We start from the raw sequence: 25505 nt of genomic DNA, 5'->3' as shown, positions 1-25505 counted from the left end.
AGCATTATTTTGAGGATTCGTAGGTAAATAATGAATGTCGCCCAATTCCATTTACATATTTTAGCAGAGTGACAAGCAATTGTGTAGCCGACCTTAAAAAAGTGTTAACTCAATTATTTTAAAGTCCCAAGATCATTAATATTTGTAAAATGTGGAGTTGCGCTTTGTCTAATTTGTTATGAGACAAAGATAATTTTTGAGATTCATGTTCAACAGAAATTACAAGGTGCTCAAGTTGTCTAAACTTAATAAATTATGACAAAAACATTAAAATGATCAGGCATGCTAACCTGAAAGACCGCATTAACACTTACCATCAGGTGAGATGGCAGTCAAATGTCCGAGCAGTGTGTTAAAGAAAAATCAAAGAAATCTCAGACGTCCTACAAATATAAAATTTTGGGTCAATGTATTTATGTTAACACTATATTTAAAATAAATAAGATGAAACTAGGTAAAAAAAGCAAATTAAAATTTGGCTTAAAGGTAGGCTTTAATTAAAATGCTTTATAAAATTATCAGTCTTAATATAATTAGAAACTGCTATGATCAATATTACATCAAAACTGCTTTTGTAATTTAACATGGAAATAAAAGAGTGTTACATTATGACATACTAACTATAAACATTTAGGGTTTATTTTCTATATTGTACCTATCTACTATTTAAACAGCAATTAAAGGGTATGTCTTGGAATGGTATTGTAGAGACATGTTCATGAGTATAAATTTGAAATATTGTTTCATTATTAATTGTTGTTTAGCTTAATATTGAATACTGCGCTTTGTTTGTATGTCGTCTAATAAGATTCTTAACTCCTCATCTTCAAATCTCCCTTCTAGAGATGGTATGAGTGCCTTTGCTTCCTCTGGAGTCTCAGGACAGAGATTAGCCAAACTAGCTACTTCAAACTTGTGTAATTTCTTAGATTGTAGCAAACTGAAAACAATACAATTTTAATTAGTTTTTGTTACAGTACATAATATAATAAATGAAGAACCTAATATCAATTGTCAAGACTTGAACAATTTTTACATTACACTTGTTTTTTATTATTGATATTTTGTTTCACCAAACTATGTCTTTAAAGGCACATGGATGCATATATAAGAATTTACCGGGTCTATAGAATATTATACAAAAATCAAGAGATTGATTTCAATAAGTTTCACAGTGCCATTCAACTAAAGTAGACCAAATAAGAACACACAATTTATACAAAGAGCTTATACAAAGAGATTATACAAAGAGCTGAATACTTACTTTCGTACAGCAGTGATTGTTTCTTTATTTTTGAATTTTTTAAACATATTTGTATATGTTAAAGTTTTCATAAACAGTTCTGAAAATTCTTGCTCTTCTTCGGCCGACTCATTTTGCGCTTTCCTGTGTTCTAATAGCATGTCCACTTCAGATATAAGCAGAGTTTCGGCATTTTCAAATTCTGGAATCATACATTCATTAAAAAAAAAGCTATTTAATTATAAATATTGAGATTTAATATAAAAAATAGAAATACCTTTGGGAAACTGTAAATCGGCTGCATCTTCCTCGATTACGTCTTGTATAGGTCCGGCCATAGCAATTCCTCCACAAGTATATATTATTTATTATTCAATAATTGAAAACTAGGCTAGGCTACAGGTTATTATTTCTAGTAAATACCACATACGTTGTTGTTTGTACCTGTAAGTTTACAGCAAGTTTACAGTGTATACTGTATCAGCATTCAGCATACCAGGAGTCTCCGTTTGTAATAATGTATAGTGCCACAAACTTATCTGACCCGGTGACAGTGTCACTGATGTCGCTTTCTTTTTATTAAAACAAAATATTCCGTATGAAAAGTCTGTGAAAATGTGACATTTCAAAATGGCGGCACGTAGTTCCAGTTTTTGTCACCGGGTCAGATAAGTTTGTGGCACTATACTCTATGTACCAGAGAACTAATGACAATTAATTGACATTTGACGTCATGGACATGACTGATGACAGCGTAGGATGACAGGGATGACAGTGAATTTCTCTCATCGATATGTCAAATCACAGAACAGTATTTGTGTATCAAATAAACAAAAATAACAATTAAGACTTGTTGCCACTGCCTCTGACTGTATGCAATGTAATAAATAAATATTGCGATAATATATATATATATCTTGTGAACATTTGTGATCAATAATAAGACTTGGTTAAAGGTTTCGTAACCAGGCCAATAAATCTATAAAAAAAAGAATATTGCAAAATTTGACAGGAATTTTGACATTTGACATTTGAATTAATGTTTTTGTTTATATTCTCACAAGGCTCAATTATTATGGCACAATTCAAATCCCCTGAAAATATGAATAGCTTAAAATAGTTAAATTGTTCAAGTGATTCATATGTATATTTAATTCATAAATTTCACTATTTTAACTTAGTTTGAAGTTACTGCACTTTTACCTGATACTTGTATACGTAGTATATTATTATTAGTCTGTGCTGATACCAATAAATTTTGAAGCATCCTACATAACCTATTTTGAAAACCAAATATTTGTAGCTTACTTATTTTTGTCATTTATGTTTTAATCAGTAACTATGTCAAAGACACCTACAAAAAGTCATGAAAACTCTTATAGTTTTATTCCTAAAGGTATGTAATGTTTATTTATTTTGTGTACAGTATGCACTCACAACAATAATATTAAACTTTAAATTAATGGATTTTTTTACAGAAATAACAACACCCAATAAAGACAGCCCTGGCATATCGAAAACTGTGCACACTCATATTTCGAATTTGCATAATTTACTGTGTAACTGGGAGAAAATTAAAGAAAATGGTACAAAAATCTGTAAATCTATATCAGCTTTGAAGTTATATGAGTGTACAGATGAATACTTTCCTCATCAAGTTGGGCCACTCATAAGTAGCCTATCTGAAGCATATGCTACTTTACAAAACATTGTACAAGGTAAAGTAATTTTTATAAGATATTTGCAGCTTTACCTACGTATAATAACTTCAATTGGAATTGTGAAATTCCATGTTTTGTTTCCAGTATGACAAATGACAAACATGAATGACAAATTATAAATAAAGTTGTGTAGGGGCCTATTTGTATTCCACCTTCCATATCATGCCAAACCTCCTTTAAATGTTATTTTTTGTCTCCACACTCATCAATAAACTCAGGGCCTATTGAATGTATGTTGACATATTATGATCTATTTTACGAGTTAATAAACAGTTCAATTATAGAAGGTTGATAACAACTTTAATCCACTAATAACTTGAGATGTCTATCATAGAAGTCTCATCAGATAAATACACTAAACACACTAATGAAATTGTATTGTTTTATACTTTTATATGAAATCTGTAATGTTCTTAATCATAAACAATACAATTGTAATATATTATCTAAATTTCCAGGTGTCCATTTGATAAAGAAACAGTTACAAGCACTCTCTGAGCTTGAAACTTCAGGCCAAGGTGTCATTTTTACTTGGTCTGCTGGGCAAATTGCAGAGACTGTATCAGAAATTTACAATGCCTTACAAAAAGAAATTAAGCTCAAACAAGTAATCACTGGTAAGTTTTTTTCAAATCCTTTCTAAAGTAGTACTAGCAAGTTAAAGATGAAAGCATGTAAAGAGTGATTAAGATGCCTTTTTTTAACATATTGATTTTATAAAAATATAGGAAGCAGAATGGCCCAAGCTTGAGATATTGTTTAAACCCTAAGTGGCATTAAATATAACTCTTTGAGGCTTTATGAATTGAGAAAAATAAGCATGACACTTTATTAGAGACTGATATAGGTTTATACTATGAAGTGGATAAAAGAATAGACATTTTTACATAACAGTTTATCTACTACTAAATGCCATTATTACAAATTGCTTTACAAAAAATAATAATGAAAGCCCTTGTGCAGTATTTGTATAAACAAACTTATCTATTTCAATACTATTCTGTTACACTTATTATTTATTAATTACTAGCGGTCCGCCCCGGCTTCGCCCGTGGAACATATTTACGTTTTCTCTACATAAGAACCATCCTCGTACTTCAAGGAATATACTAGAAAAGAATTATCGAAATCGGTTCAGCCGTTCACACGTGATGCCGTGACAACGCGAAACGGGTGCAGACCCGCCGCCTTTTTATAGCTCCCGCCGCGAAGAGCGTCGAACGCGGCAACTGATACACAAAAATAATCCTTATGGCATGATTCTGTATTCACGCGCGATGACTTATAGCGTATTTCATGTATAACTTTGGTGTTTCTACACCGATTTACATGATTCTTTTACTATAACCTGCCCAGAAGTATGAAGAATAATTGTGCCAAATTTGGTTAAAATCCGTCGTGTAGTTTCTGTTTCTATAGCGAATATACAGACAGACAGACAGACAGACAGACAGACAGACAGACAGACAGACAGACAGACAGACAGACAGACAGACAGACAGACAAAAATTTTACTGATTGCATTTTTGGCATCAGTAGCGATCCCTTATCACCCCTTCATAGTTTTTTTTTAAATATATTTCATGTACAGAATTGGCCTCTCTACAGATTTATTATAAGTATAGATTATACATTCATATTTATTATTTTAAAGTTTAAACATGTCATTAACATATTATTACATTTACAATGGTTATTTTCAAAGAGATTATAATTTATAATAAAAAATGTATAAGTTAATAATAATTACATAATATAATGAAATACATATTTACTAAATAAACTATTTGCTATAGGTAAGCTCAATATCATATTTCACATTCTTTTTCATATTTTGTTACAGAAAATCTCGCACATTGTAGAGACGAAAGTATTATAGAGGTATATGTAAGTTCATGGGAACTTGAAGCCTATTATAATAGTGAATTAAGCGCTTTCTTATTTGCTGATATTGGGTTACCTTGGATAGCGTAAAACAATATTTATTTTGCAATATCTATGTATATTTATAATTTGTATGTTTATTGTATCATAAAGTGTAATTATAATATATTCTGATATTTATTTTCGTATTATTTTCGTCCACACCATGTCCACACAATAAACTAAATTAGACGAGACATGACAATTTTTGTTTGTTCTGTCATCACATTTAAACGTAAAAAAAAACATTGCAATTATAAGGGTAGGTTTATTCTTGGTTTATTTTTCTTTTTGAACTTCGCAACTTCGTCGGCAAAAATATTTCAATTTTTTGTATGCAGAAGCACAAAAAATTGAAGTGATATTTTTCCTAATTTCTAAAAAAAAACTATCATGCTCCGCAAATACCGGTATTAACGTGATGCATTATCTAACCTACCATATGAGACAAAGTGCACAAATATTAAAAAATGTATCAGATTGGTATATTTTTTTTATCGTCATCACCATTTTAATCACAAAGCTAATGAACTGCCTGAGCGAATACGCAATCAGAAGTGGTTTTAACCAACTTTCCCAAAAGAGACAGAGGCTTTCAATGTGTATTTTTTTCATGAAATCATAAAATAGCATTCTGGCAGAGGAGACCAACCACAAACGAATCCTGTAAAATTCGAACAATGCATCAGATTCAGTTGTAAAAAAAAATTCTTATACCTTATTCCTCATTGTGCCTCCTTATTCATCACTGAATAGTGATAATACTGCCAATTGATAAGGCTACATCATTCTGGTATTACATATATTGTTTCTTTGCTTATGTATTTTAAATTTTAATGTATGTACTTATGAGCAATAAAATGTAACAAGTAAATAAAATATAATCAGCCTCGTAAATCAAAGCATTAGGGCTTTATTCAGTTTCATTGTGATAAAATATGTGGGCTTAATTATTAATTAGGTACCAATAAGGCCACTGCGTTCAAGTCGGTCAAACAATTAACAGTGGATTTCAACTTTGGACTTTTGGGACTTAGCCCTTATGCGCTGATTACACCTAACGAGTACAGTGGCGAGTCAGTAAATACGCTCTCGGCCGAGACAGTTGCCAAACCGAGTGGGTGTTTACACGTATTTCACTAGTGGCGAGTCAGTTCAGTTTTGATCACGACGCGGCCGCGGACGTCTGCAATGGATCGAAAAAAAAAGAATTTAAACGGGTTTTAAATCGGCTGTTACCAGATATTATTAACGAATTGTGGGATTTATTAGAAATAATAAATAAAAATAATAATTCTTTGAAAAAATACAATGGCGAAACGAACGAGTGGCGAGTGGCCGAGTGACGCGACGAGTGCGTGTTTATACCTGCCGAGCGGGATAGCGAGTGGGTACTCGGCCGAGTAAACAAATTGGGATTCTAGTGACTGTCTCGCCGCTCTTCTCGGCCGAGTACTCGGCCGAGCACTCGTTGAAGTGTTTATACCAACCGAGCACTCGGCCGAGGACACTGACTCGCCACTGTACTCGTTAGGTGTAATCGCCGCATTAGGACAACAGAAACAAAGTTAATTATTTTAATTATTACATATTTTATATTGGTCGAAATGACTGTAAAATTATTAATGTTATCGAAAACCCGCCATCAAATACAAATTTGATTGGAGTAACGAACTCAGTGAATTATAATAATTACCATAAAAAATAATGCGGCGACCATATCAACATCAACAAGGTCGTTTCCATAGTAACGCGTACTAAACAAAATTAAGCTATTTTCGTGATAGTTACTTTAACATGTTTAAAAGCTAAGGAAGGAATTTTAAATAGAGACCGTGTCCGTATGTCGTTTTACTTTTTTTACACCATACATAGGTTTGCAATTTATATACGAAATTTGGAGATGCAGTTCTCAGTTCTCACTGCATCATGGTATAGCAATTAGGAATAATAATAGCGCACACTATTATCTGTGCGTCTATATTGCGTATATATTGCCAAGTGCCAACATAGTTTGGTACTTAGGGACTATTAAAATTTACTTACTTTTAAGGGTTCAAAATAAGGTATATACCTATCATACACAATGTTAAACCTATTAATACATTCTAATACGAATCTTCTACTTACCTATAATAGTGCTGATCTAAATTAGGGTTATGAAACCTCCTATGTGCAAAATTGACCTAATTGCTACTGTTCTAAACCTACATTATTCTGTAACAGTTACGAACTCGATGTGTGCCATTGCCAATATAAAAAGAAACTCTTAACAGTATTATATTTTCAAAGAAAGCTAGGGCACATCCGGTTTTACTCGCGTGCTATCCAGATAAAAGAAGTCTATGAACTATGTGACTACTATCACTTAGAGTTTAGACCTTTCCCAAATTTCCTACAGATCCAGGTCCTTTTGCGTGATATAAAATCTATCCAAGTTCAACCATCCTTACAAACTTTGACGTTTATAATATTATTTTACTATTAATATTAGGATTAGGTTTGTTTCAGATATGGTAAAAATTGTTATCTTGACCATAGAATATAATACTCTAACGTCTTGACTGAATTTTTGCTGAATCTTTATATGAGAAAAAGGACTTGAGTCGTTAAAATCTTGTTGGCATAAGTAGATATCATTTATTAAACAAATACCTACTTGTCTCCTTTGTAAAGTTTCGAGACATCACTTTTGAAATGAATGAAATGAAATGAATGAAATGAAATATTTTATAGGTACTAAAGATTTTTTCGTTATTTCTTCAAAACTGTTTATATGCTCTTTTATGGTGCGAATTGCAAAGATCCTTTCTCAGGCATAGTCAACATGAAAGATAGCACGGAGAAAATTTTAAGCAGGTAGATATTTTATTATGGTATAGGTATACATAAGTTGGGTCGCCTAAGATCGGATGCATGGAATAACTCGCAGACTAGGCAATATTCTCTACTGCTGGCAACACTACTAGATCCGCCATTTTGTTCTGCCCCTCTCTTCACTCTGCGGCCGGCCAGGCAAAACTTCTTTGTCAAATTTTTTGAGGAATTTCCTGACCCAATCATTGATGCTCAATGTATGGACGTAAGTCCAGATGTTTTCCTAATGTGAACTTTATTATTAAACGCATAGAAGTGAAGATACTACATAGTCCGCGAAAATTTTCGGCAAATGCGTCCGATCTTAGGCGACCCAACTATATGTTATTTGCGTGGAGCAAAGATATAATATATCGATTACGTCAGTACCTACTCAGTTTTGATTTATTATTGGTGTTCAGATGTTCGCCCGGGCAGCTGTTTTTTTTTAAGTTATTCTAAATTTTAAAAGTTATTACCTATCTTAATCAAGGTGGACACAAATCCCAAAATTAAAAATCATTCAATTTCAGGTGTTGCTATTATGGAATTGTTAGTGGTGAAATTAACACGATTTTCACACATAAAATTATATTGATAATAAATAATTGAACAATGCATAGCAATCGCCGAATGCCAGTTACATAACATATGTAGGTACAGGGCCGAGCCACCCCTGTGTGCGAAGTGTGCGGCGCACACAGGCGCCAAGACAATAGGGGCGCCGCGCCGCCACTGCCACCAAAATTATTTTTGTTACCTATATGATTGTTTTTTGTAGTGGAGTATCGACAAGTAAGTAGGTACAATAGGCGCAACATAGGCCTTGTAAACAACAAAACATCTATAACGCTTATTGAACAAGTCTCTCAATATTTAATGTTTATTATTATATTCACGTTTATGGTTTCATTTTACGTTTAGGGTTTTAGTTTACATTCCTTACGAGCTCAACGTTAAAACGGCGGCAGTTCTTTGAACAAGAGAAAAAGTACTAGTTATTTTAAACCGTAGAGGCGCCGAGTTTGTATGAGTATGAAATTAGTCCACTCATTTCGTCCGAAAAAAAAGGCAAATAAAAGAAAGTGAATTTGCGCATCTATTTTTTTGATATGTTGTAGGGGATATCTAGAAAAGCTTAACTTGAGTTTTTCGACCAAGATTTCCTATGAGCTTTCGTCGCCATCTTGAAAAAAGGGGTAAAATTGGTTTTTCGGCAATAACTCGGCTATCCGATGAAATTAGGAAATCACTTATAAGACACTTTTTGTTCCTTTTTTAATGCTCTACAATTAAGTCCTGACCATTTTTACTGTATCGTGCATAGTTATCGAGATATCGATCGATAAAGTAAAAAATTATTGTAAGACCTGGCATCCGTTTTGACGAGTGTGTTTGCATTTTTTCAATTACAACATTTTCTTGAAACCATTTTTCATTCATTTTACCGTGTGTTGTACTTTTTTTCGCTCAAATGTACAGTTCAACTTTTTTTTTACTGCACAAACAAATTATTTGTTTAAAAAATATACTTTAGTGTGATCTTTAATTTGTTCTCAAGTCTGGTCTATGTACTTATTTTTTATCCCATCAATTTCCTAAACAATTTCCCATTCGCTTCGCCATGCGAACACAACCGAGCGAGCAGCTCGCTCGACGGTGAGCGTGAATTCACCGACTCTGCGGCGCGCTGGAGATCGTAATTTTTGTCCAACTAAAAAACTCCAAAAAGAAAATTGTAGGTCTGAATATTCTCTACAAGTTCGAATTGTACGATTTTTTAAATACATGTATATGTATTAGATACATATTATACATAATGTAGGTATATGTATTATGTCCTAAACAAAAAAAAGCAAAAAACTAAAAATGTGTCCTGAATTTTTGAAGTGAAACTTCTTTATCGGGGTTGGAAAAAAATTGAGTGTAACATTTTTTCGTTACGCGTGACTTTTTCCGTTACGCGCATATCTTTTTCTTATTCCTACCACGCGTGATTCGACGTATTTCTGTAAAGTTGCATATAGTAAATTATTTTTTGAAAAATAAGGTCATAAAGAAGTTTCACTTCGTACGTGTGTACACTAGTACACGCACACATTTTTTTTACTTTATCGATCAATATCTCGATAACGATGCATGATACGGAAAAAATGGTCTAGACTTAATTGTAGAGCATAAAAAAGGAACAAAAAGTGTCTTATAAGTGATTTCCGAATTTCATCGGATAGCCGAGTTATTGCCGAAAAACAAATTTTACACCTTTTTTTTAAGATGGCGGCGAAAGCTCATAGGAAATCTTGGTCGAAAAACTCAAGTTAAGCTTTTCTGGGTATCCCTACAATATATCAAAAAATTAGATGCGCAAATTCACTTTTTTTTAAATGTATATAATGAGTGGACTAAATATGAATGAGTGAGTTTCTGAACGCAACCCGATGCGATGCGTGCGACTGCGACGCAAGCGGGGCCCGGGGGTGGGGTCATGGGTATTCCCCGATTTTAACGAACGAGATAGCTAAGGCAAAACAATACAAATGAACAATCATTGGATTGAAAGTGTGTGTGTGTGTAAGTGTAAGTAAGGTGCGCATTGATTTTTTATAAAAAAAGAGGCGCTTCATAGGTTTCGCACACAGGCGCTGCCGGGGGTCGGCGCGGCCCTGTGTAGGTAGGTACTCTGTGGAAGAAATTGAATTATGAACAAGTTATATTAATTATCTCCAATCAAAATTCAATTGGAAACAAATCATTAGAAGTATAATAACGAAGGTAAATAGCAACACGAAGGAATCAGGTCACTTAGGGTAGAAAATTGACCTAAATTCAAAAGTAAACCAATGAGGTGTCTCGTGAATTGAAGGGTGCCATCATTTCACACTCAATTTACTTTAACCTTTATAAATACATATTAAACAGATGGAAAACGATCATACAACGATACATAAAGATTTTTGTTTTGATTACAATTGAAAATTTATAAAAAAATTTGAGTATCCAATCTTCGAACAAGATTCATTATAGAATGCGGGTTATTCATATTCTCAATCGGACTGGATGGAATAGAATAAAACATAGAATAGAATTAAACTCAGATTATTGCTGAATATAAATCGTAGCGCCGCGCTGTTACGCTATACCAATTCATATTATGCGTTTATAGAATATAGACACATGTACCTATGTTTCTCTATTTTGAATTTATTCATATAGTCTGTATTTTGAAATGAAGTGCGCATGTTATGTAGAAATCTTGTAAATACTGTTCTGTGAATATTGATTCTTATAAAGCAATATTAGCAATTCTTATCCGAGTAAACTGAAATCCATTACCGCCTACCGGTACCTAACAAACTAGTAATTTCCGAATCCTTCTTAGTTAAACGAGTTAAGGCTAGATTAATCTAATTGGACCTACAAATTGTACTATGTATATAGTGTAGTAGCAGTAACATTAATATAATTGCAAGAGCTTATCTTATTAGATTTCCCGACCTTCGCTAACTAGGTACGTAAGGTTAACTAGTACCTACGTTATGTAAATTTGTCTTTAGAAAGAAACCTGCACAATGTTATACTAATTAAATTCTAGACAATATACCAAAAATTCGTCAGGCATATTATAATAGTCTTCAGTACATTCTTTCAATTTATTTTTATTACTTATACTATATATTTATATCTACATTTTATGCGGTGGAAAGATTTATATTAGTTATTTTATTAAAGCTTTTAGTAAATATTGCTTAAAATAATGATCATTTACAATATTGAATATTATTTTAAGGTATAAATAGCTTCTTTGTTTGGAGTCACCTCGGCGCGATAGTAAGGATTTACACTACCGCTCACGTATTCTATACCCATATTTACATACACGTCTCAGTTTATTACGTAGATAACTCATTGTTACTCGGCTAAAATCAACAAAGTACACAATAACTATTGCATATGTAGAGTAGATATTTAATTAAAAATAATAAAAATCTTCTAACTGGATTTAAGTATCATAAATTATTCAGTTACTAATATTCTTTTCTTATTTGAAATCTCTATATTGTAGAGTTTACAGAAACGAAAGAATAATTTATTTTATAAATAATAATTTTATTTTTAATATGTCACTTTACAATGCATAGAAATACACCAAAATATAAATCCTATCTAGTACAAACAAAAATCTTGCTGATAACGATCTAATTTTTGTAACATCAACATGACTCTATCGCTTTCCTTATTCCTCCGAGAATCGCGACCTATAATTTCGGTTGGCGCTCAGTTTACATCATTTATACTTTAGTGACGATCCAATCTACATTTAACAGGCTTTCTTCTATTACGAAAGCGCGTATTTTCAATTAATCGTAGCAGAGATGTAGCCGTTTAGCGTTTTAACCGACTCGAGCGGTAGCTTTTTTACTACTTATTGTTACGTATTCATTTAATTTTCGATTCGATGTAAATTGTATTACATTATTGTTTTATTTCAACATCTATGTAGAATAGCGTTTTTTTTGTTTATGATAGATATAGTTGTACACTTTAATTTCGCGCAAATTCAGCATTGTAATCAAGAATGGGACATCTGATGAGAAGTGCGTTCGTGCTTGGCATGGGAAAGGATTATGACGGTAAGATTCACTTAATTACTTCAACATACCACTAATGTATTTGATACTTATCTAACGATGGTTGTTTGTTGTACAACAGGCGATAGTAGCGCCACGCACTGAAAATTTTGGAACTATGTAAATGTCAGCTCCACAGAACATATAAAAGTTCTGTCATATAAGTGTTCTGTGGTCAGCTCCATACCTCGTTCTCGTAAAACAAAACGCATGATTCGATAGCATTCGATACATAAATCTTATAGTTTAAGGCTTGTGTTAATAACTAATGATGTAGTCTATCTGAGTAATTTTGAACAGCGGTGATTGAAAACGACTCCCAATAAAACTTTCAATATGTCAATTATTCGTCTCAGTAGCATCTGTATTTTTTTGTTATCCAAAAGTTTATATTTTGGACAAGAAATGTTCAAACGTTTTGGAATTAACCTGAATCGAAACTAACTGATAAGGTACATAAAAAGTTTATTCGATTCAGATTCACCTTACCTACGTACAGTCAGAAGCATAAATATATTACCATTTGCAGAACCTGCAAAACTGTAATAAGTTAAGGTTTACAAATTCATTACCGCATTGAGTTACTCAATAACAAATATTACTTCTAGTGTTCCCAAAACACAGGATGCTTGGCTCCATGGACCATGAATTTTCAATTTTCACTGAAGCCTTTATATTCGGACGAAATTAAATTGTTATAAATTGATATTATTTACCGTACAGTACATACAGAAAAACATAACAGTTATTACATATTATGTCAAGTTTATGTCACAGATGTTCCTTGGCGGGCTTATCGCTCGTAAGCAAGTAGCAACCTTTAGTGAAGATAATAAATGGAATCGTCTGGCATTTATAAAATCTAGTCTAGTTTATATATACAGGGTGTCCCGGCAATGGTATACTAAGCCCCAAGGAGGTTATAGTTTTGCATACACTGAGTACGTAAAAAATACTTATAAAATTTCAGACGAATTTTTTTGACAAATAGATGAATTCTCAAAACTCTATGTGTATACCCCTAACAAGCAACCTGCTCAACTTTTCCACCCACACGTGAGCTATCGTTTAAGATTATGTTTTCATAGACAAAATGCTCACATTAGCGAAGCGGTATATGCCGGCTGCGCGAAGCTAGAGACGAAAACATGGATTTTAAGGAAAAATTAAGCAAAAATTTTTTGGCGTAATTTTGTTGTTTAAGTATTTTTTACGTGATCAGTGCATGTAAAACTACAAATCCCTTCGCGCTTAGTATACCATTAGCGGGACACCCTGTATACTTACAATTCCAAAACCATAGTGTGTCCGACCCTCAACGGCTTAAACGAACAATTGTTATCAAAATGGGCTGAACATTTTGCTACAGACATTGTAAACCTTTTTTTTAGGTTAGTACTAATGTCTCAAAAAGTATGAATTCAAAAATGCATAGGAAAATAAATGCTTTGTATGGTAGATTTAAGGCTTGCCAGTTGGTTTTGTACCGACAATAATAATAGCTATTGAAAATATTTTCCACTGCTATTTTTCATAAAGGAGTGATTTCGAAGCATGGTTTCACGATTTGTCAATGTATACCAAAATACAACTACGTGGATCATAATAGCCGGACACAATATAGTCTGTGCCACTTTTTATTCAAAATAAGGATTACAAATGATGTAATAAGTTTTTCATTGTTACAACTTACATGCTTATTATATTCGTATCCATTTTGAATTACCTACTTTTTGAAACTCTCAATAGGGAAAATTCAAATTTAACACTCGATTACATTATTTTATTTTACCTATTTTTCTGGAAAATTGCTTGGTCACCTTTTTTTGGACTGAAATCAAAACGCGACTTTTATCATTTTAACTTTTTATCATAACCATAACATAATATCACAGACTAATAATATTGTGATACGCAATGGAACTTGGTTATTAGACCGGACTCTCAGAGGAGTTTCGTTTGCAAAAATAGCGGACCTAAATCTGACTTCTGATATATATTGTATAGATCCCAGACATCGTCGTTGTGTTTGACAGAATGAAAAATATGGCAGAACATTCTTCAATCAGCTTGAATTCAGTGAAAGTTGCGCCTTGCAATTTAAAACATTTTGTGGGGTCATCAAATCCACCACATACATATAGCTCACTTATATTATATTACGAACTATTGAATCGTAAACAATGGACTATTGTTAATTATTTAAAATAATAATTTAAAAAATATATTCATGAGTTTTCAATCTATAGTGGTTTAAAGTTAACTCAAAAATGGAGCATTTTCCTAAATTTTATAAAAAATCTTAGAGAAAGTGTAAGAAATGTTATAGTATGCTATATATTCGTGATCTACTCAATAAGCTCTTTCATTTGATACCCCACACAGCATGTTTTGGAAATTTTTATTTTTATCTTTGTATGTCATATTTAATTACCGGGGTGGGGAGAGGAGGACCACAAAACTGGTTGGCAACATCTGTCTATAGGATGTCTGGGATCTATACAATATATATCAGAAGTCAGATTTAGGTCCGTTATTTTTGCAAACGAACATCTCCTTGGAGCCTGCTCTATATTTATTTTATTACCATTTTAGAAATTCCTTTTATTTGTAAAAAAAATTGCATTATTACTAAATACGAAAACAATTGTCACGTGTTATTAATTTAAAAAATGTTTCCTATTTTTCTGAACTTATGAGTGTACACTCCCACACGTAATATGTAATATAAAAAAAAATAAAGTTATATACTTTATAAATAAAAATCAAACGAATACCTTATCCAAAAAAATTTGACGTACAAGATTTCCTAAATCTTTTGAAAATATTATGTTTTGTAATTTTCTTTTGAAAATTTCTTTTTCATATTTCATTTTCTCTAATTCTACTTACCAAAGCCTCTTCCTCATCAATTCCTCCTCCTCCTGGCTCATCTGTCCACATCAATCCGACCCACATCTCCGCTACGTCCAGTTTTGCTCAACTTTTACAATGTATGAAAAACATTGTAAAAGTTGAGCATATTTTTGATATTTTTACCAGTCATTTTCTTTTTATGATAAACTTACGAAATAAAACTGTAAGAATATTTTAAGATTTGTATAATAACCATAAACGTTCTTATTATTTGACTGACGTAAAGCACTCGTGATCTTCGCATTATGCTGATAAACTATGCAAATATTAAAATAATTTTATTACTTGGGCATACAATATGTATATTTATGTCTTAAACACTAGTAAGTACATTTTTTTTTGCTCTGGTTAAAAAGGAGAACGGTCAAGCGTGCATGGGGCTCTCGCACAGAGGGTTCCGCTGATTTTTTTAAATTAGTTTTCGTTTTTTTTTTTACAAATTTTATATATTTTCATGACAGATTTTTGCAAACATTAAAGGGTTAAACTAGTTTACAAAAATATTATTTTTTCCATACGTATGCTATTTACATCATTCATATTATGTTAATATCAATGGTTGCACTTGTAAGCATTCCCATCGAGACTCCCCTCACTTTAAAAACCTTTTAATCCCAAAATTTTGCAAGTTCGTAAGCCTCGGATCGAACTCATACTTGACCTGTTTTTGATTTATTTACTTTGAAGTATACATAATTTCCTATCGAGTAAATAAGAAGGATACCTTAACCTATTTTACATTTTCGAGGCCTTAACTGTTTGTAGTATGAAGAGGAAGTTTGACAGCTGCTATCTCTGACCGTAAAAAAATCTCGTTAGGTTTTTCATTATCTTGTGTAATTACATGATAGTAAGTGCGACTAGTACAAGTAAATATTGAAGTATGTTTAAATGCTTACTTGTTTTTGCGGTTTGCGTATTTTAACATATCACTGTGGAGCAATTAATGCAAATAATGTCAAAGATATCATAAATTAAACAAAACGTTTGTAAGGCCAGTAGACTATAGATGTGTATTTAAATTAAGGAATGTGCATTGAATAACTTAGTGCGTTTATAGTGCGTATATACACGTCATATAAATCATATGTTATTAAAATGTGATTATAATTTTTTTCCGATTAGTGCCAAAGTAGCGCTCGTTATAGACCAAATACTATACACATATTGACATATATGTAACTGAAACATTGTACACAATAATTGCAAAGGACACAGGGTTATTTGTACGAGTGATAAGATAGTTGAAGCCGTTTTAATTATTCGGGAAAATTATCTGCTCTAAAAACGCTCAACATAAAATATGTTTCTACAACAAACTGAATATCTCCACGACTTATCATTAAAGTATTTAATATATTTAGCGTGCTGCGTCTGTTTATATGAGAATTGTTTATCGAAGGCTAGCTATATGCCTTGGCGCAACGTAAACGACGGAAATTAGCTAAAACGCCAGTATTTCGGAAACGTCCAGTCGGTTGCGCTCGCACGGTTTTTTTTTTAAGTTTTCCGTTCGCATCGTCAGTGAATACTGAATAGTGAACACTGCACCCGGTGTATCAAGCGATTGTGAACTCTTGCGATGAATTGTTGTGTATCGTGACAATATGTACGGATGGTTTACTAGCACCGGCGTGAGTAAATTTCCTTGTATTTATAGTAATATTGTGTCATACATTTGTGTATTTTTGAGTAACTCCAAGTTAATTTAATTTAGATTGCTGTGCATGAAGAATTGCGTCGATATACTAAGATAGTTAACACGTATTTATTTTCGTTTTAAGTTGATTGCGTATATTTCGGCGTTTATGAAACATTTATTTGTTAGTTTAGGTCTTTAGGATATTAATTTCGACTTTAAATTTAATAACCAAGGCGCGATTTTATTTTTTTATAAAATACAGGCTAAATATATTTTTTATTTTTTATTAGGTGTTTGTAGGTACTTAACGAAGAACTTTGCGGTAGTACGTAATTGCCATTTTGGAAAGAGAAGAAGGTAGTACTTTAGAGCAAAATAATAAGACAAGTTATACATACCTACTCAGTAGTCATTGATGAAAAAATTGTTACATAAATAGTAAACCGATATTCAATTGATATTTATTAGTTCATATTTTTTATTCAAGAATTTATTGAAGTGAAACTTCTTTATCGGGGTTGGAAAAAAAATTACCTAGTGTAACATTTTTTCGTTACGCGTGACATTTTTACGTTACGCGCCATCTTTTTCTTATCCCTGAACTTTACCACGCGTGATTCGACGTATTTCTGTAAAGTTGCATATAGTAAATTATTTTTTGAAAAATAAGGTCATAAAGAAGTTTCACTTCTTACGTGTGTACACGCATACATTTTTTTTTTCTATTCAACGAATAGGTCAATGAAATGCTATAATTGAGCAATTTTTAAAGAATAGAAAAATCGATCACGAGGCGTATTAATTATTTAATTAATTTTCAATTGATGTGTTAAATGTGAATAAGTTAATGTTTCTTATTTTTTAAACATATATTTTTAAAGCAACATTCACAGGAAATTTATGTAAACTTAGGATATCTACCTACCTACCATTATTTTATTAGACAATGAAAAATATTTCATAAGTGACACTTATTAATTTAGGTATTTCCCTTGTATGTTAGTATCATTTTATACGTAATTCGTTCGAAGAATAGCATGTCAGTTGTATTTTTTATTTTAAATTAGGTAAGTGAGTATAGGTAGATATGTCGTATCATAGCTTATGTAACATGAACGACTATCGAGTATCATTTTTTGCTTGTACGGTCAAATTTATGCAAAATTATAAACAATCACATAAATTCCAATTGATATTGTTAATGCATTATAATACCTAGCTGTAAACTGACCCATAGGAAATGCTGAGCACATTCATGAAAGTAGTAGTCATATAATACGTCTATACGTATCTTTTGGGTATATACGAATATATATGAGTAGATTATATATGCGTAGATTCAAATTAAATGTTTCAACTATTTTTTTACAAATAATATGATGAAAAACTTATATCATGAGCTGTGCCCACTGCCCTGGCTTCTATGGACGAAGGATGAACTGAATGATTTACCTGACTAATAAGAAAGTTATGTTTTTTTTTTTATTTGGCCGAGAATCTAGGATTTGTCCAGTTTGGTAAAAAGACGCGGGTTAGAATCCCGCCTCGTGATCGAAATTTTTCTATTATCTAAAAATTTCTCATTTCATAAGGCATTTGAATGCTATAAAACTAAATACATATTAAAATTCGATTTTACCAAAAAAATCATAACCAAAAAAAAATGTATGCGTGTACTAGAGTACACACGTAAGAAGTGAAACTTCTTTATGACCTTAAAAATGTCACTAGTATGGCGTAACGCAAAAATGTCACGCGTACGGCGTAAAGCGAAAATGTCACGCGTACGGCGTAACGCAAAAATGTTACACTAAATTTTTGTCCAACCCCGATAAAGAAGTTTCACTTCAAAAAAAAGTTTAATTTTTGAAGTGAAACTTCTTTATCGGGGTTGGAAAAAAATTTAGTGTAACATTTTTCGTTACGCGTGACATTTATGCGCCATTTTTTTCTTACCCCTACCACGCGTGATTTGACGTATTTCTGTAAAGTTGCATACATAGTAAATGTTTTTTGAAAAATAAGGTCATAAAGAAGTTTCACTTCTTCTTACGTGTGTACACTAGTACACGCACACATTTTTTTTATTATCTCGGGTCAACTCGGAGATGGCAGGACAAGCGGCTAGTGTTTATTGAATTACCATCATATTTGATGAAGGAATATACAGGGTGTCCCACTGTTGGTATACTAAGCTCAAAGGAGGTTATAGTTTTGCATACGCTGAGTACGTAAAAAATAATTTAAAAAATCCAGACGCATTTTTTTTTCATATAGATGAATTCTTAAAACTCTATGTGTACACCCAAAACAAGCAACCTGCCCAACTTTGCCACCAGTATGTGAGCTATCATTTAAGATTATGTTTTCATAGACAAAATACTCATATTAGAGAAGCAGTATATGCCGGCTGCGCGAAGCTAGAGAAGAAAACATGGATTTTCAGGAAAATTTAGCAAAAAATTTTGGTCCCAATTTTTTTTTAAGTATTTTTTACGTGATCAGTGTATGCAAAACTACAAGTTCCTTCGCGCTTAGTATACCAATAGTGGGACACCCTGTATATGTAGTGTATATAAAAAATTTTTTATCAATGAATGGCCTTCACACATAAGGTATCATTCGTTCGGTAAATACAATTGAGATATGGTTATGATAAAACATTAATAGAGCTATCACTTAACACGTTAGTATACAAATACAGTTCCAGCGAGATCTCTAACCACAGCACAGAATACTTAATAGTAGCTCACGCACCACAGCTTCCCGTAACAGATAATTCATTAAATAAATTGATTTCATTGATATCACGCCTCCATATAGATAACATAATATCCTTTTAATAAATGATTGCTATTTAATGTTGGAGATAAAAATTGAATTAGGTCAATTAAAGAGAACGGTGAAGGAAAACATCGTTAAGAAACCGGCATGTCGAAGAATAAAAAGTTTGACGCCATATTGTGACATCTGTCAACCCGCACTTGGCCAGAGTGGTGGATTGCGGCTCCCTGAATACGGGTGGCCCGTGTCCCAGCAGTGGGAATATGGCTGATGATGAATTAAAGAGAAACTAATTAATAGTTATGATTAACGCGTTTTATTTATTTAATTATTACAATAAAGGTGCTAACAGAAACACTAGTAGTATTTTATATATTTTATAAAGAAAAATTTTAAATTTCCTCCACAAATATAGGAAATGTTGTTATACATATTTAGGAAATATATTATTATCTGTTCCAATTGTGTTGCCACTTGCCAAGCTCAAACATCTTAGTAACGTATTTTAGGATAAGCAGCCGCAACTGGTAAAATTAATTTCAGAACAAATATGATTGTATTATCTTTTTCTTTTTAATAATTAAATTTCTGTAGATATTCAAGCAAAATTAATTAATGTTTTACCATTAGTAGTATAAGTATTTAATTACTTGTCACTTTGTCATAAACGAAAAGTAAATAGACAATACATATATACATATATAAAATATTATATGTATATTATTATGCTTTATCGTTTCACGTGCCAGCGTACAACATATGAAATATTTTTATTTTCATAAATTTAAGTGAAACAGTTGCAAAAGGTACATAATATGTTTAGTGTTTACAGAGTAGCTATAATCGTATATCAATACAGTATCTATTATTTAGTAATTTATTATTTTATACTGGTAATGACTAATGAAAATCCAGTAAATATTGCTATAACCATTATTATTAAATATTTATTCTGTAGTTTGCAAAGATAATTTTAAAAGTCACGGAAGATAGATATCGATAATTTAAGAAATCATGTGTCTAAATATCCCTGTCGCAGCATATGAAGATGAGTTTGAAAACAGAAATGCAATTATTTATCGATACTATTAACGCTTGAAATATTTTTTTCCTTAAAGTAGATATTTCTGTATTGATATTCGAAATTATACGTATAAATCACGAATAACGCATAGTCACGATATTGACGTAAAAGCTTCAATATAATATTAGTACAAGATGCCACCGCAGGATTAGTGCGTTCATAGTTTTTTTTAAGAAACCAAAATTTTATGTACCTGGGTATATTCATAATTAGGAGAATATAATATATCGACTAGGTTGCCAATCATAATTTGGCCACAAGCATGTTTAATAAAAAATTTTCACAGCGATTTTTAGGAAAAAATTTCCGTTCACTTGTTATTTATAGACTACATCACGGCAAATTTCATAAAGATTCTAAAAAACCACGGTTGCCGTCTTTCACCTGGCCGCAGCCCGCAACACCTACGCAGCCTGGTGCAAACAGGTATGATTTCAACCCATTTATACGCTACACGTTCATAATGCACATTTATGTATCATATATCAAATTAAAGCTATTGGTTTTTCTTTTAATTATCATATATGTTTGCCTAATTAAATCCAGCCGCAAATGAGGGTTGCTGGCTGTTAAAGACGATGAATATTAATTAAAAATGCTTGCGGTCAAAATTTGACTGGAAATCTAGTCGATATATTACTTTTCTCCTAATTATAAATATATGTACATAAAATATTGGTTTCATCAAAAAGCTATGAATGAAGTGAATGTAAAAAAAAGTATGAAAAAAGTAATCCTGCAGTGGGATCTTAGACTATAATGTAGTACATAATAATATATTGAAAATAATTTATATATCATAATATAATCATACCATCGTTCAAAAAAAATGTTTACTCAACAAATCATTTTAATAATGTACATATATACAATATGTATATAATATATAGGTACTTACTTAAATTTCAAGTAAAAATAGTAGTTTTCCGCTAGCGGGTTTACTCGCGTAGTCAAAGGAAAATTGATTCCAATTTATGGAATTAGAAATTAGATCGCTCAGCATAGTAAAAATTAGCCTATGTCACTACCTAGCTTTTGAACTAGGTATTACCAGACACAAACATATCATATTATCGCTCTGTCGTGGCCATATCGTAGATTTGCTCATTTCATGATATGATCGATCATTTCACGAAATGGCCGCATTTCATGAAATGGCCAACATAGTTTGATCAAATCGTTAAATCGTCAACGTTTCACGATTTGGTTGGTTTGAATTATTATAATATAGTAGGATATATAAATATATATCCTAAAAGAAAAAATGCGTCTTAAATTATTCTATTTAAGACGCATTTTTTTTTCAATACATATAAGATATCCACATTTTCCGTAGTACTCGAACCTCTTCGTCGTAAATTTTTTGCTATGACTTTCTTCATATTGTTATTAAACGAATTATGAAGTTTTTAACTGCGAATAATTAAATTTTCGCCAGTGGCCGCCATCTTATCACATAACACAGAGCTTGCAGCGCGTCTACCAATGTATAATATGATCAAATAATTTCTTATCATTGATCTGCTCAAACCACATCATGATGTGGCCAAACTAAATTGGCCATTTCACGAAATGCGACCATTTCGTGAAATGGCCAATCATTTCATGAAATGAGCAAATGTACGATATGGCCACGACAGCTCCTTTGTATTTGTGAAAGACGGACAAATAAAGAAATAAACAGATAGTCGCATTTATAATACCTACCAGTATAGGATTAATAGTATTATTTAATATTGAATGTTAATGCCACAGTGAGTAGTGACCATAGTCAATCTAAATAACAAGACATGTGTTGATTTTGGTAACAGTGGTTTTCATACTAATTATGACATTATAGCAGTTCTAGTGTCTTGTTTAGATTTCTATGGTAGTGACGCATGATTCATCTTACGTCTTGACTGATATAAGCTGATTAGCCCAGTTATTGTTTTCTCCTGAAAATCAGTTGAACGCACTCATAGAGATAAGAACAATAAGGTTACGGTAGGTGATCCGCTAAAATAAAGTAGTATTGTAATTAAGCAAAGCTGATTAATAATACTTTTGTAAATAATCCAAAACACACGATTACTTTAATCTTTTATATATGTTTCATTTAAGTATACCTTTTCATCACAATGACCAAGGGGAAAAAAGCAAATACTTATAAATTATTTTATTTACTAGCTCTCCTCAAGCTCAAGCGCTTAAAGCGTCCTCTCCACAGACATAGATCTATGTCTGTGGTCCTCTCGAATCACTCTGTAAAAAACCGCATCAAAATGCATTGCTCTAGTGGCACAATCCAGGGAGGAAACAGGGACGTTTGTATGGAAAAACGGCTCTTTTGTTTGCTCTTAACTTCATATCTGTTAAAATATTAGCGATGTTAAACATATTAAATCTTTATTTCTGTTGACTTTTATCTCGAGTACCTCAGAACAAAAGATTCTTACAAAACGTAGGTACGTAGTTATGTGTAGTAGTTTAATAATACAATACCTAAGGAAATAATATAATGAGTCGACAAACGCGTCGCTTATTAGCTAGTGGACGTTGCGTCTGAAGTGTTCATCAAAGTTTAAAATAATTTGGAAAATCCAAAAGTGCACGCCTCATAATTTTTTTTTAATAAATATTTATTAATTATTATTTTTGTTTATTTAATAACAATTAAACCACATCGAATCAGACCCTGAAAAATGAAAGGGTTCTATTCCTGAGCATACTCAAGCGTAAGAGAAAAAAAAAGACTCGATTAGTAAAGTATTTCGGTCGCTATCGTGTTAACAAGAAAAAGGATCCGCACATACAGACACACGGACGTCCAAGACAGAACTTTTTTAAACTGTTTTTTAACTAGTTTAAATAACAAAAATGACATCAAAAATATCATGAACGTTAAAAATAGTGTTTTTTCTTAATATGTGTGTGTATGTATTATCTTACAAGTGCAATGTATGATACATAAAGACATTTTAAGTTTGAAAAATCAGATGTTTTTCGCGAAGTGACAGTATGGTCCGGGAGCCAGGAACAGATTTTATGACCAAGTTCCTCTCAAGCGGTAATTAGTAAAATGCATCAAAGTATAGTATTATGAAGCCTCGTGAACGTCAGCTGGAGCTCGGTTGGGGGGAAGAGCGGTTGTAGCCTCCCGTATCAGCTGACGGTTTTTCCACCAAGATACAGCCAGCTGACCTATATATTTATCCACAGTTACATATAAGCTATCATCAGGTAAATTTTTGTTTGAGAGGAAATCACGGAAAATAAATTTTTCTTTAAATTTAACTTTCATGTTCGAGACACCAGCTGACGTATAATACACCATGTTGTAACCAGCTGATTATTTTTTTTCGTTGAGATATTGGGTTAGCTACAATTTGACAAATTTTTAGCTGAGAGGAAATGAATGAATGAATGTATTTTTTTTCCTACGTGCGTGGGAGGCTACAACCGCTCACCCCCCCAACCGAGCGCCAGCTGACGTTCACGAGGCTTTATAATACTATACTCTGATGCTTCTGACGAATTATCTCTTGAGAGGAAATAATGAACCCAATTTGCACCTGGCTCCCTAACCAGTAGTACCCACCTCAACGCTTCGCTTATGAGGCGTGCAATATATCTATATACAAGTTTACCATAAAAATCGTTACTTTCATATTAAAATACATCAAAGAAAACTATCGTGTAGTGTAAACAGATACCGTGTCAAAGAAACCTTTGTATGTAAAAGCAAGAGATCGTGTTTGTTGTAGCGCCTTATAATGTTTGAGGAGCCGTCGATCGACAACAATATTATGTAGCGGTTCAAATGTTATCTTACTGCCAAGGCAGTCTTCTAGTCTACGATGAATAGAAAAATACTTCCGAATAAGTGCATAATTTACTTTGACTCGTTGACTTGCATAGCTGGTCGCTATTTAATTAATCAGCGCCAATAGTGTCACTTTTATCTCATTTCTGTTTAGTCTCCAAGTTAATAACAAATCAGTATCGCGTAAACCTTATGCGAGATGTGATGTACATCGTGTCCTTGTATTAGTGAATCGCGAAGTGTAATTTTGACTATGGAGTTTCAATATTATGGGAATTTGGATCGGTCTACGAGAAGAATTCAGGAACAGCCTTGGTGGGATGAAGAAGACACGCTCACTGATCGACAGCTTAATGGTAAGAGACTTGACCCGCTAGCGTATGTGTGTCCGGTCAAGTTCAATGCCAATAATGATTTATTTATTATGTCAATATATAATCAGTACCTTCATCATTAGAGCTTATTAATTTTAACATTAGGTATAAGGTTTTTGGCTTATTCTAACAAATAAGTGCCTTGCTAAGAGTTTTTAAAATTAGATCTTGTGTAATTAGATATATTCTAATAACCTTATGGTTTATGGCAATGCGGTCAGTTATTGCTATATGGAAAAGGCAACGATCAACAATAGAAATTAATATTATATCCATTTAAAGTTTTAAGTATGTACCTATCTGTTATCTACAACTTCTACGAGGTATATATCAATAATCATTTAACCGATAAACGCGACGAGAGATGACTGTGATTTACTAATTATATGACTCGTAGTTACATACGTCACGTAGGTATTAATAATACGTGAATAAATAATAAATTATGAAATCGTGTGTACAGTGTAAAGTCCCTATGTGTGAGGTAAATCAGGGAACTTCCCTCTACACATCGTATTTGTCCGTCTGT

The 25505-nt window shown here is 32.3% G+C and overlaps 2 protein-coding genes across 3 annotated transcripts in view; one reads left to right on the top strand and one right to left on the bottom strand.

Annotated features, from left to right (window-relative positions):
• Positions 1–474: 474 nt before the first annotated feature.
• Positions 475–1741, bottom strand: Polr2D (RNA polymerase II subunit D). Its single transcript, XM_089702452.1, has 3 exons — positions 1521–1741; positions 1265–1445; positions 475–940 (listed from the first exon to the last, which is right to left on the bottom strand). The coding sequence occupies exons 1-3, from the start codon at positions 1579–1581 to the stop codon at positions 766–768; spliced, it is 417 nt and encodes a 138-aa protein (XP_089558578.1). The 5' UTR covers positions 1582–1741; the 3' UTR covers positions 475–765.
• A 323-nt stretch (positions 1742–2064) lies between these two features.
• Positions 2065–25505, top strand: part of LOC149483417 (uncharacterized) — a 70815-nt gene continuing 47374 nt past the window's right edge. The window contains exons 1-4 of one of the 2 annotated variants that reach the window (XM_089702447.1): positions 2065–2453; positions 2493–2639; positions 2722–2961; positions 3423–3581. In XM_089702447.1, the coding sequence (XP_089558573.1) occupies positions 2585–2639; positions 2722–2961; positions 3423–3581 (454 nt within the window). In that variant the 5' untranslated portion in view covers positions 2065–2453; positions 2493–2584. Of the gene's footprint in view, positions 2454–2492; positions 2640–2721; positions 2962–3422; positions 3582–16789; positions 16922–25505 lie in introns of those variants that run through there. The other variant, XM_089702448.1, reaches the window with a different exon arrangement.

The sequence above is a fragment of the Colias philodice genome, chromosome 13, assembly GCF_061535455.1.
Source record: "Colias philodice isolate Cphi_HAF_F1 chromosome 13, ilColPhil1 Martin Lab GWU primary, whole genome shotgun sequence".
Classification (NCBI taxonomy): Eukaryota; Metazoa; Arthropoda; class Insecta; order Lepidoptera; family Pieridae; genus Colias; species Colias philodice.
The sequence above is the reverse complement of the archived record's forward strand: the minus strand, read 5'-3'. Positions and strand labels throughout refer to the sequence as shown.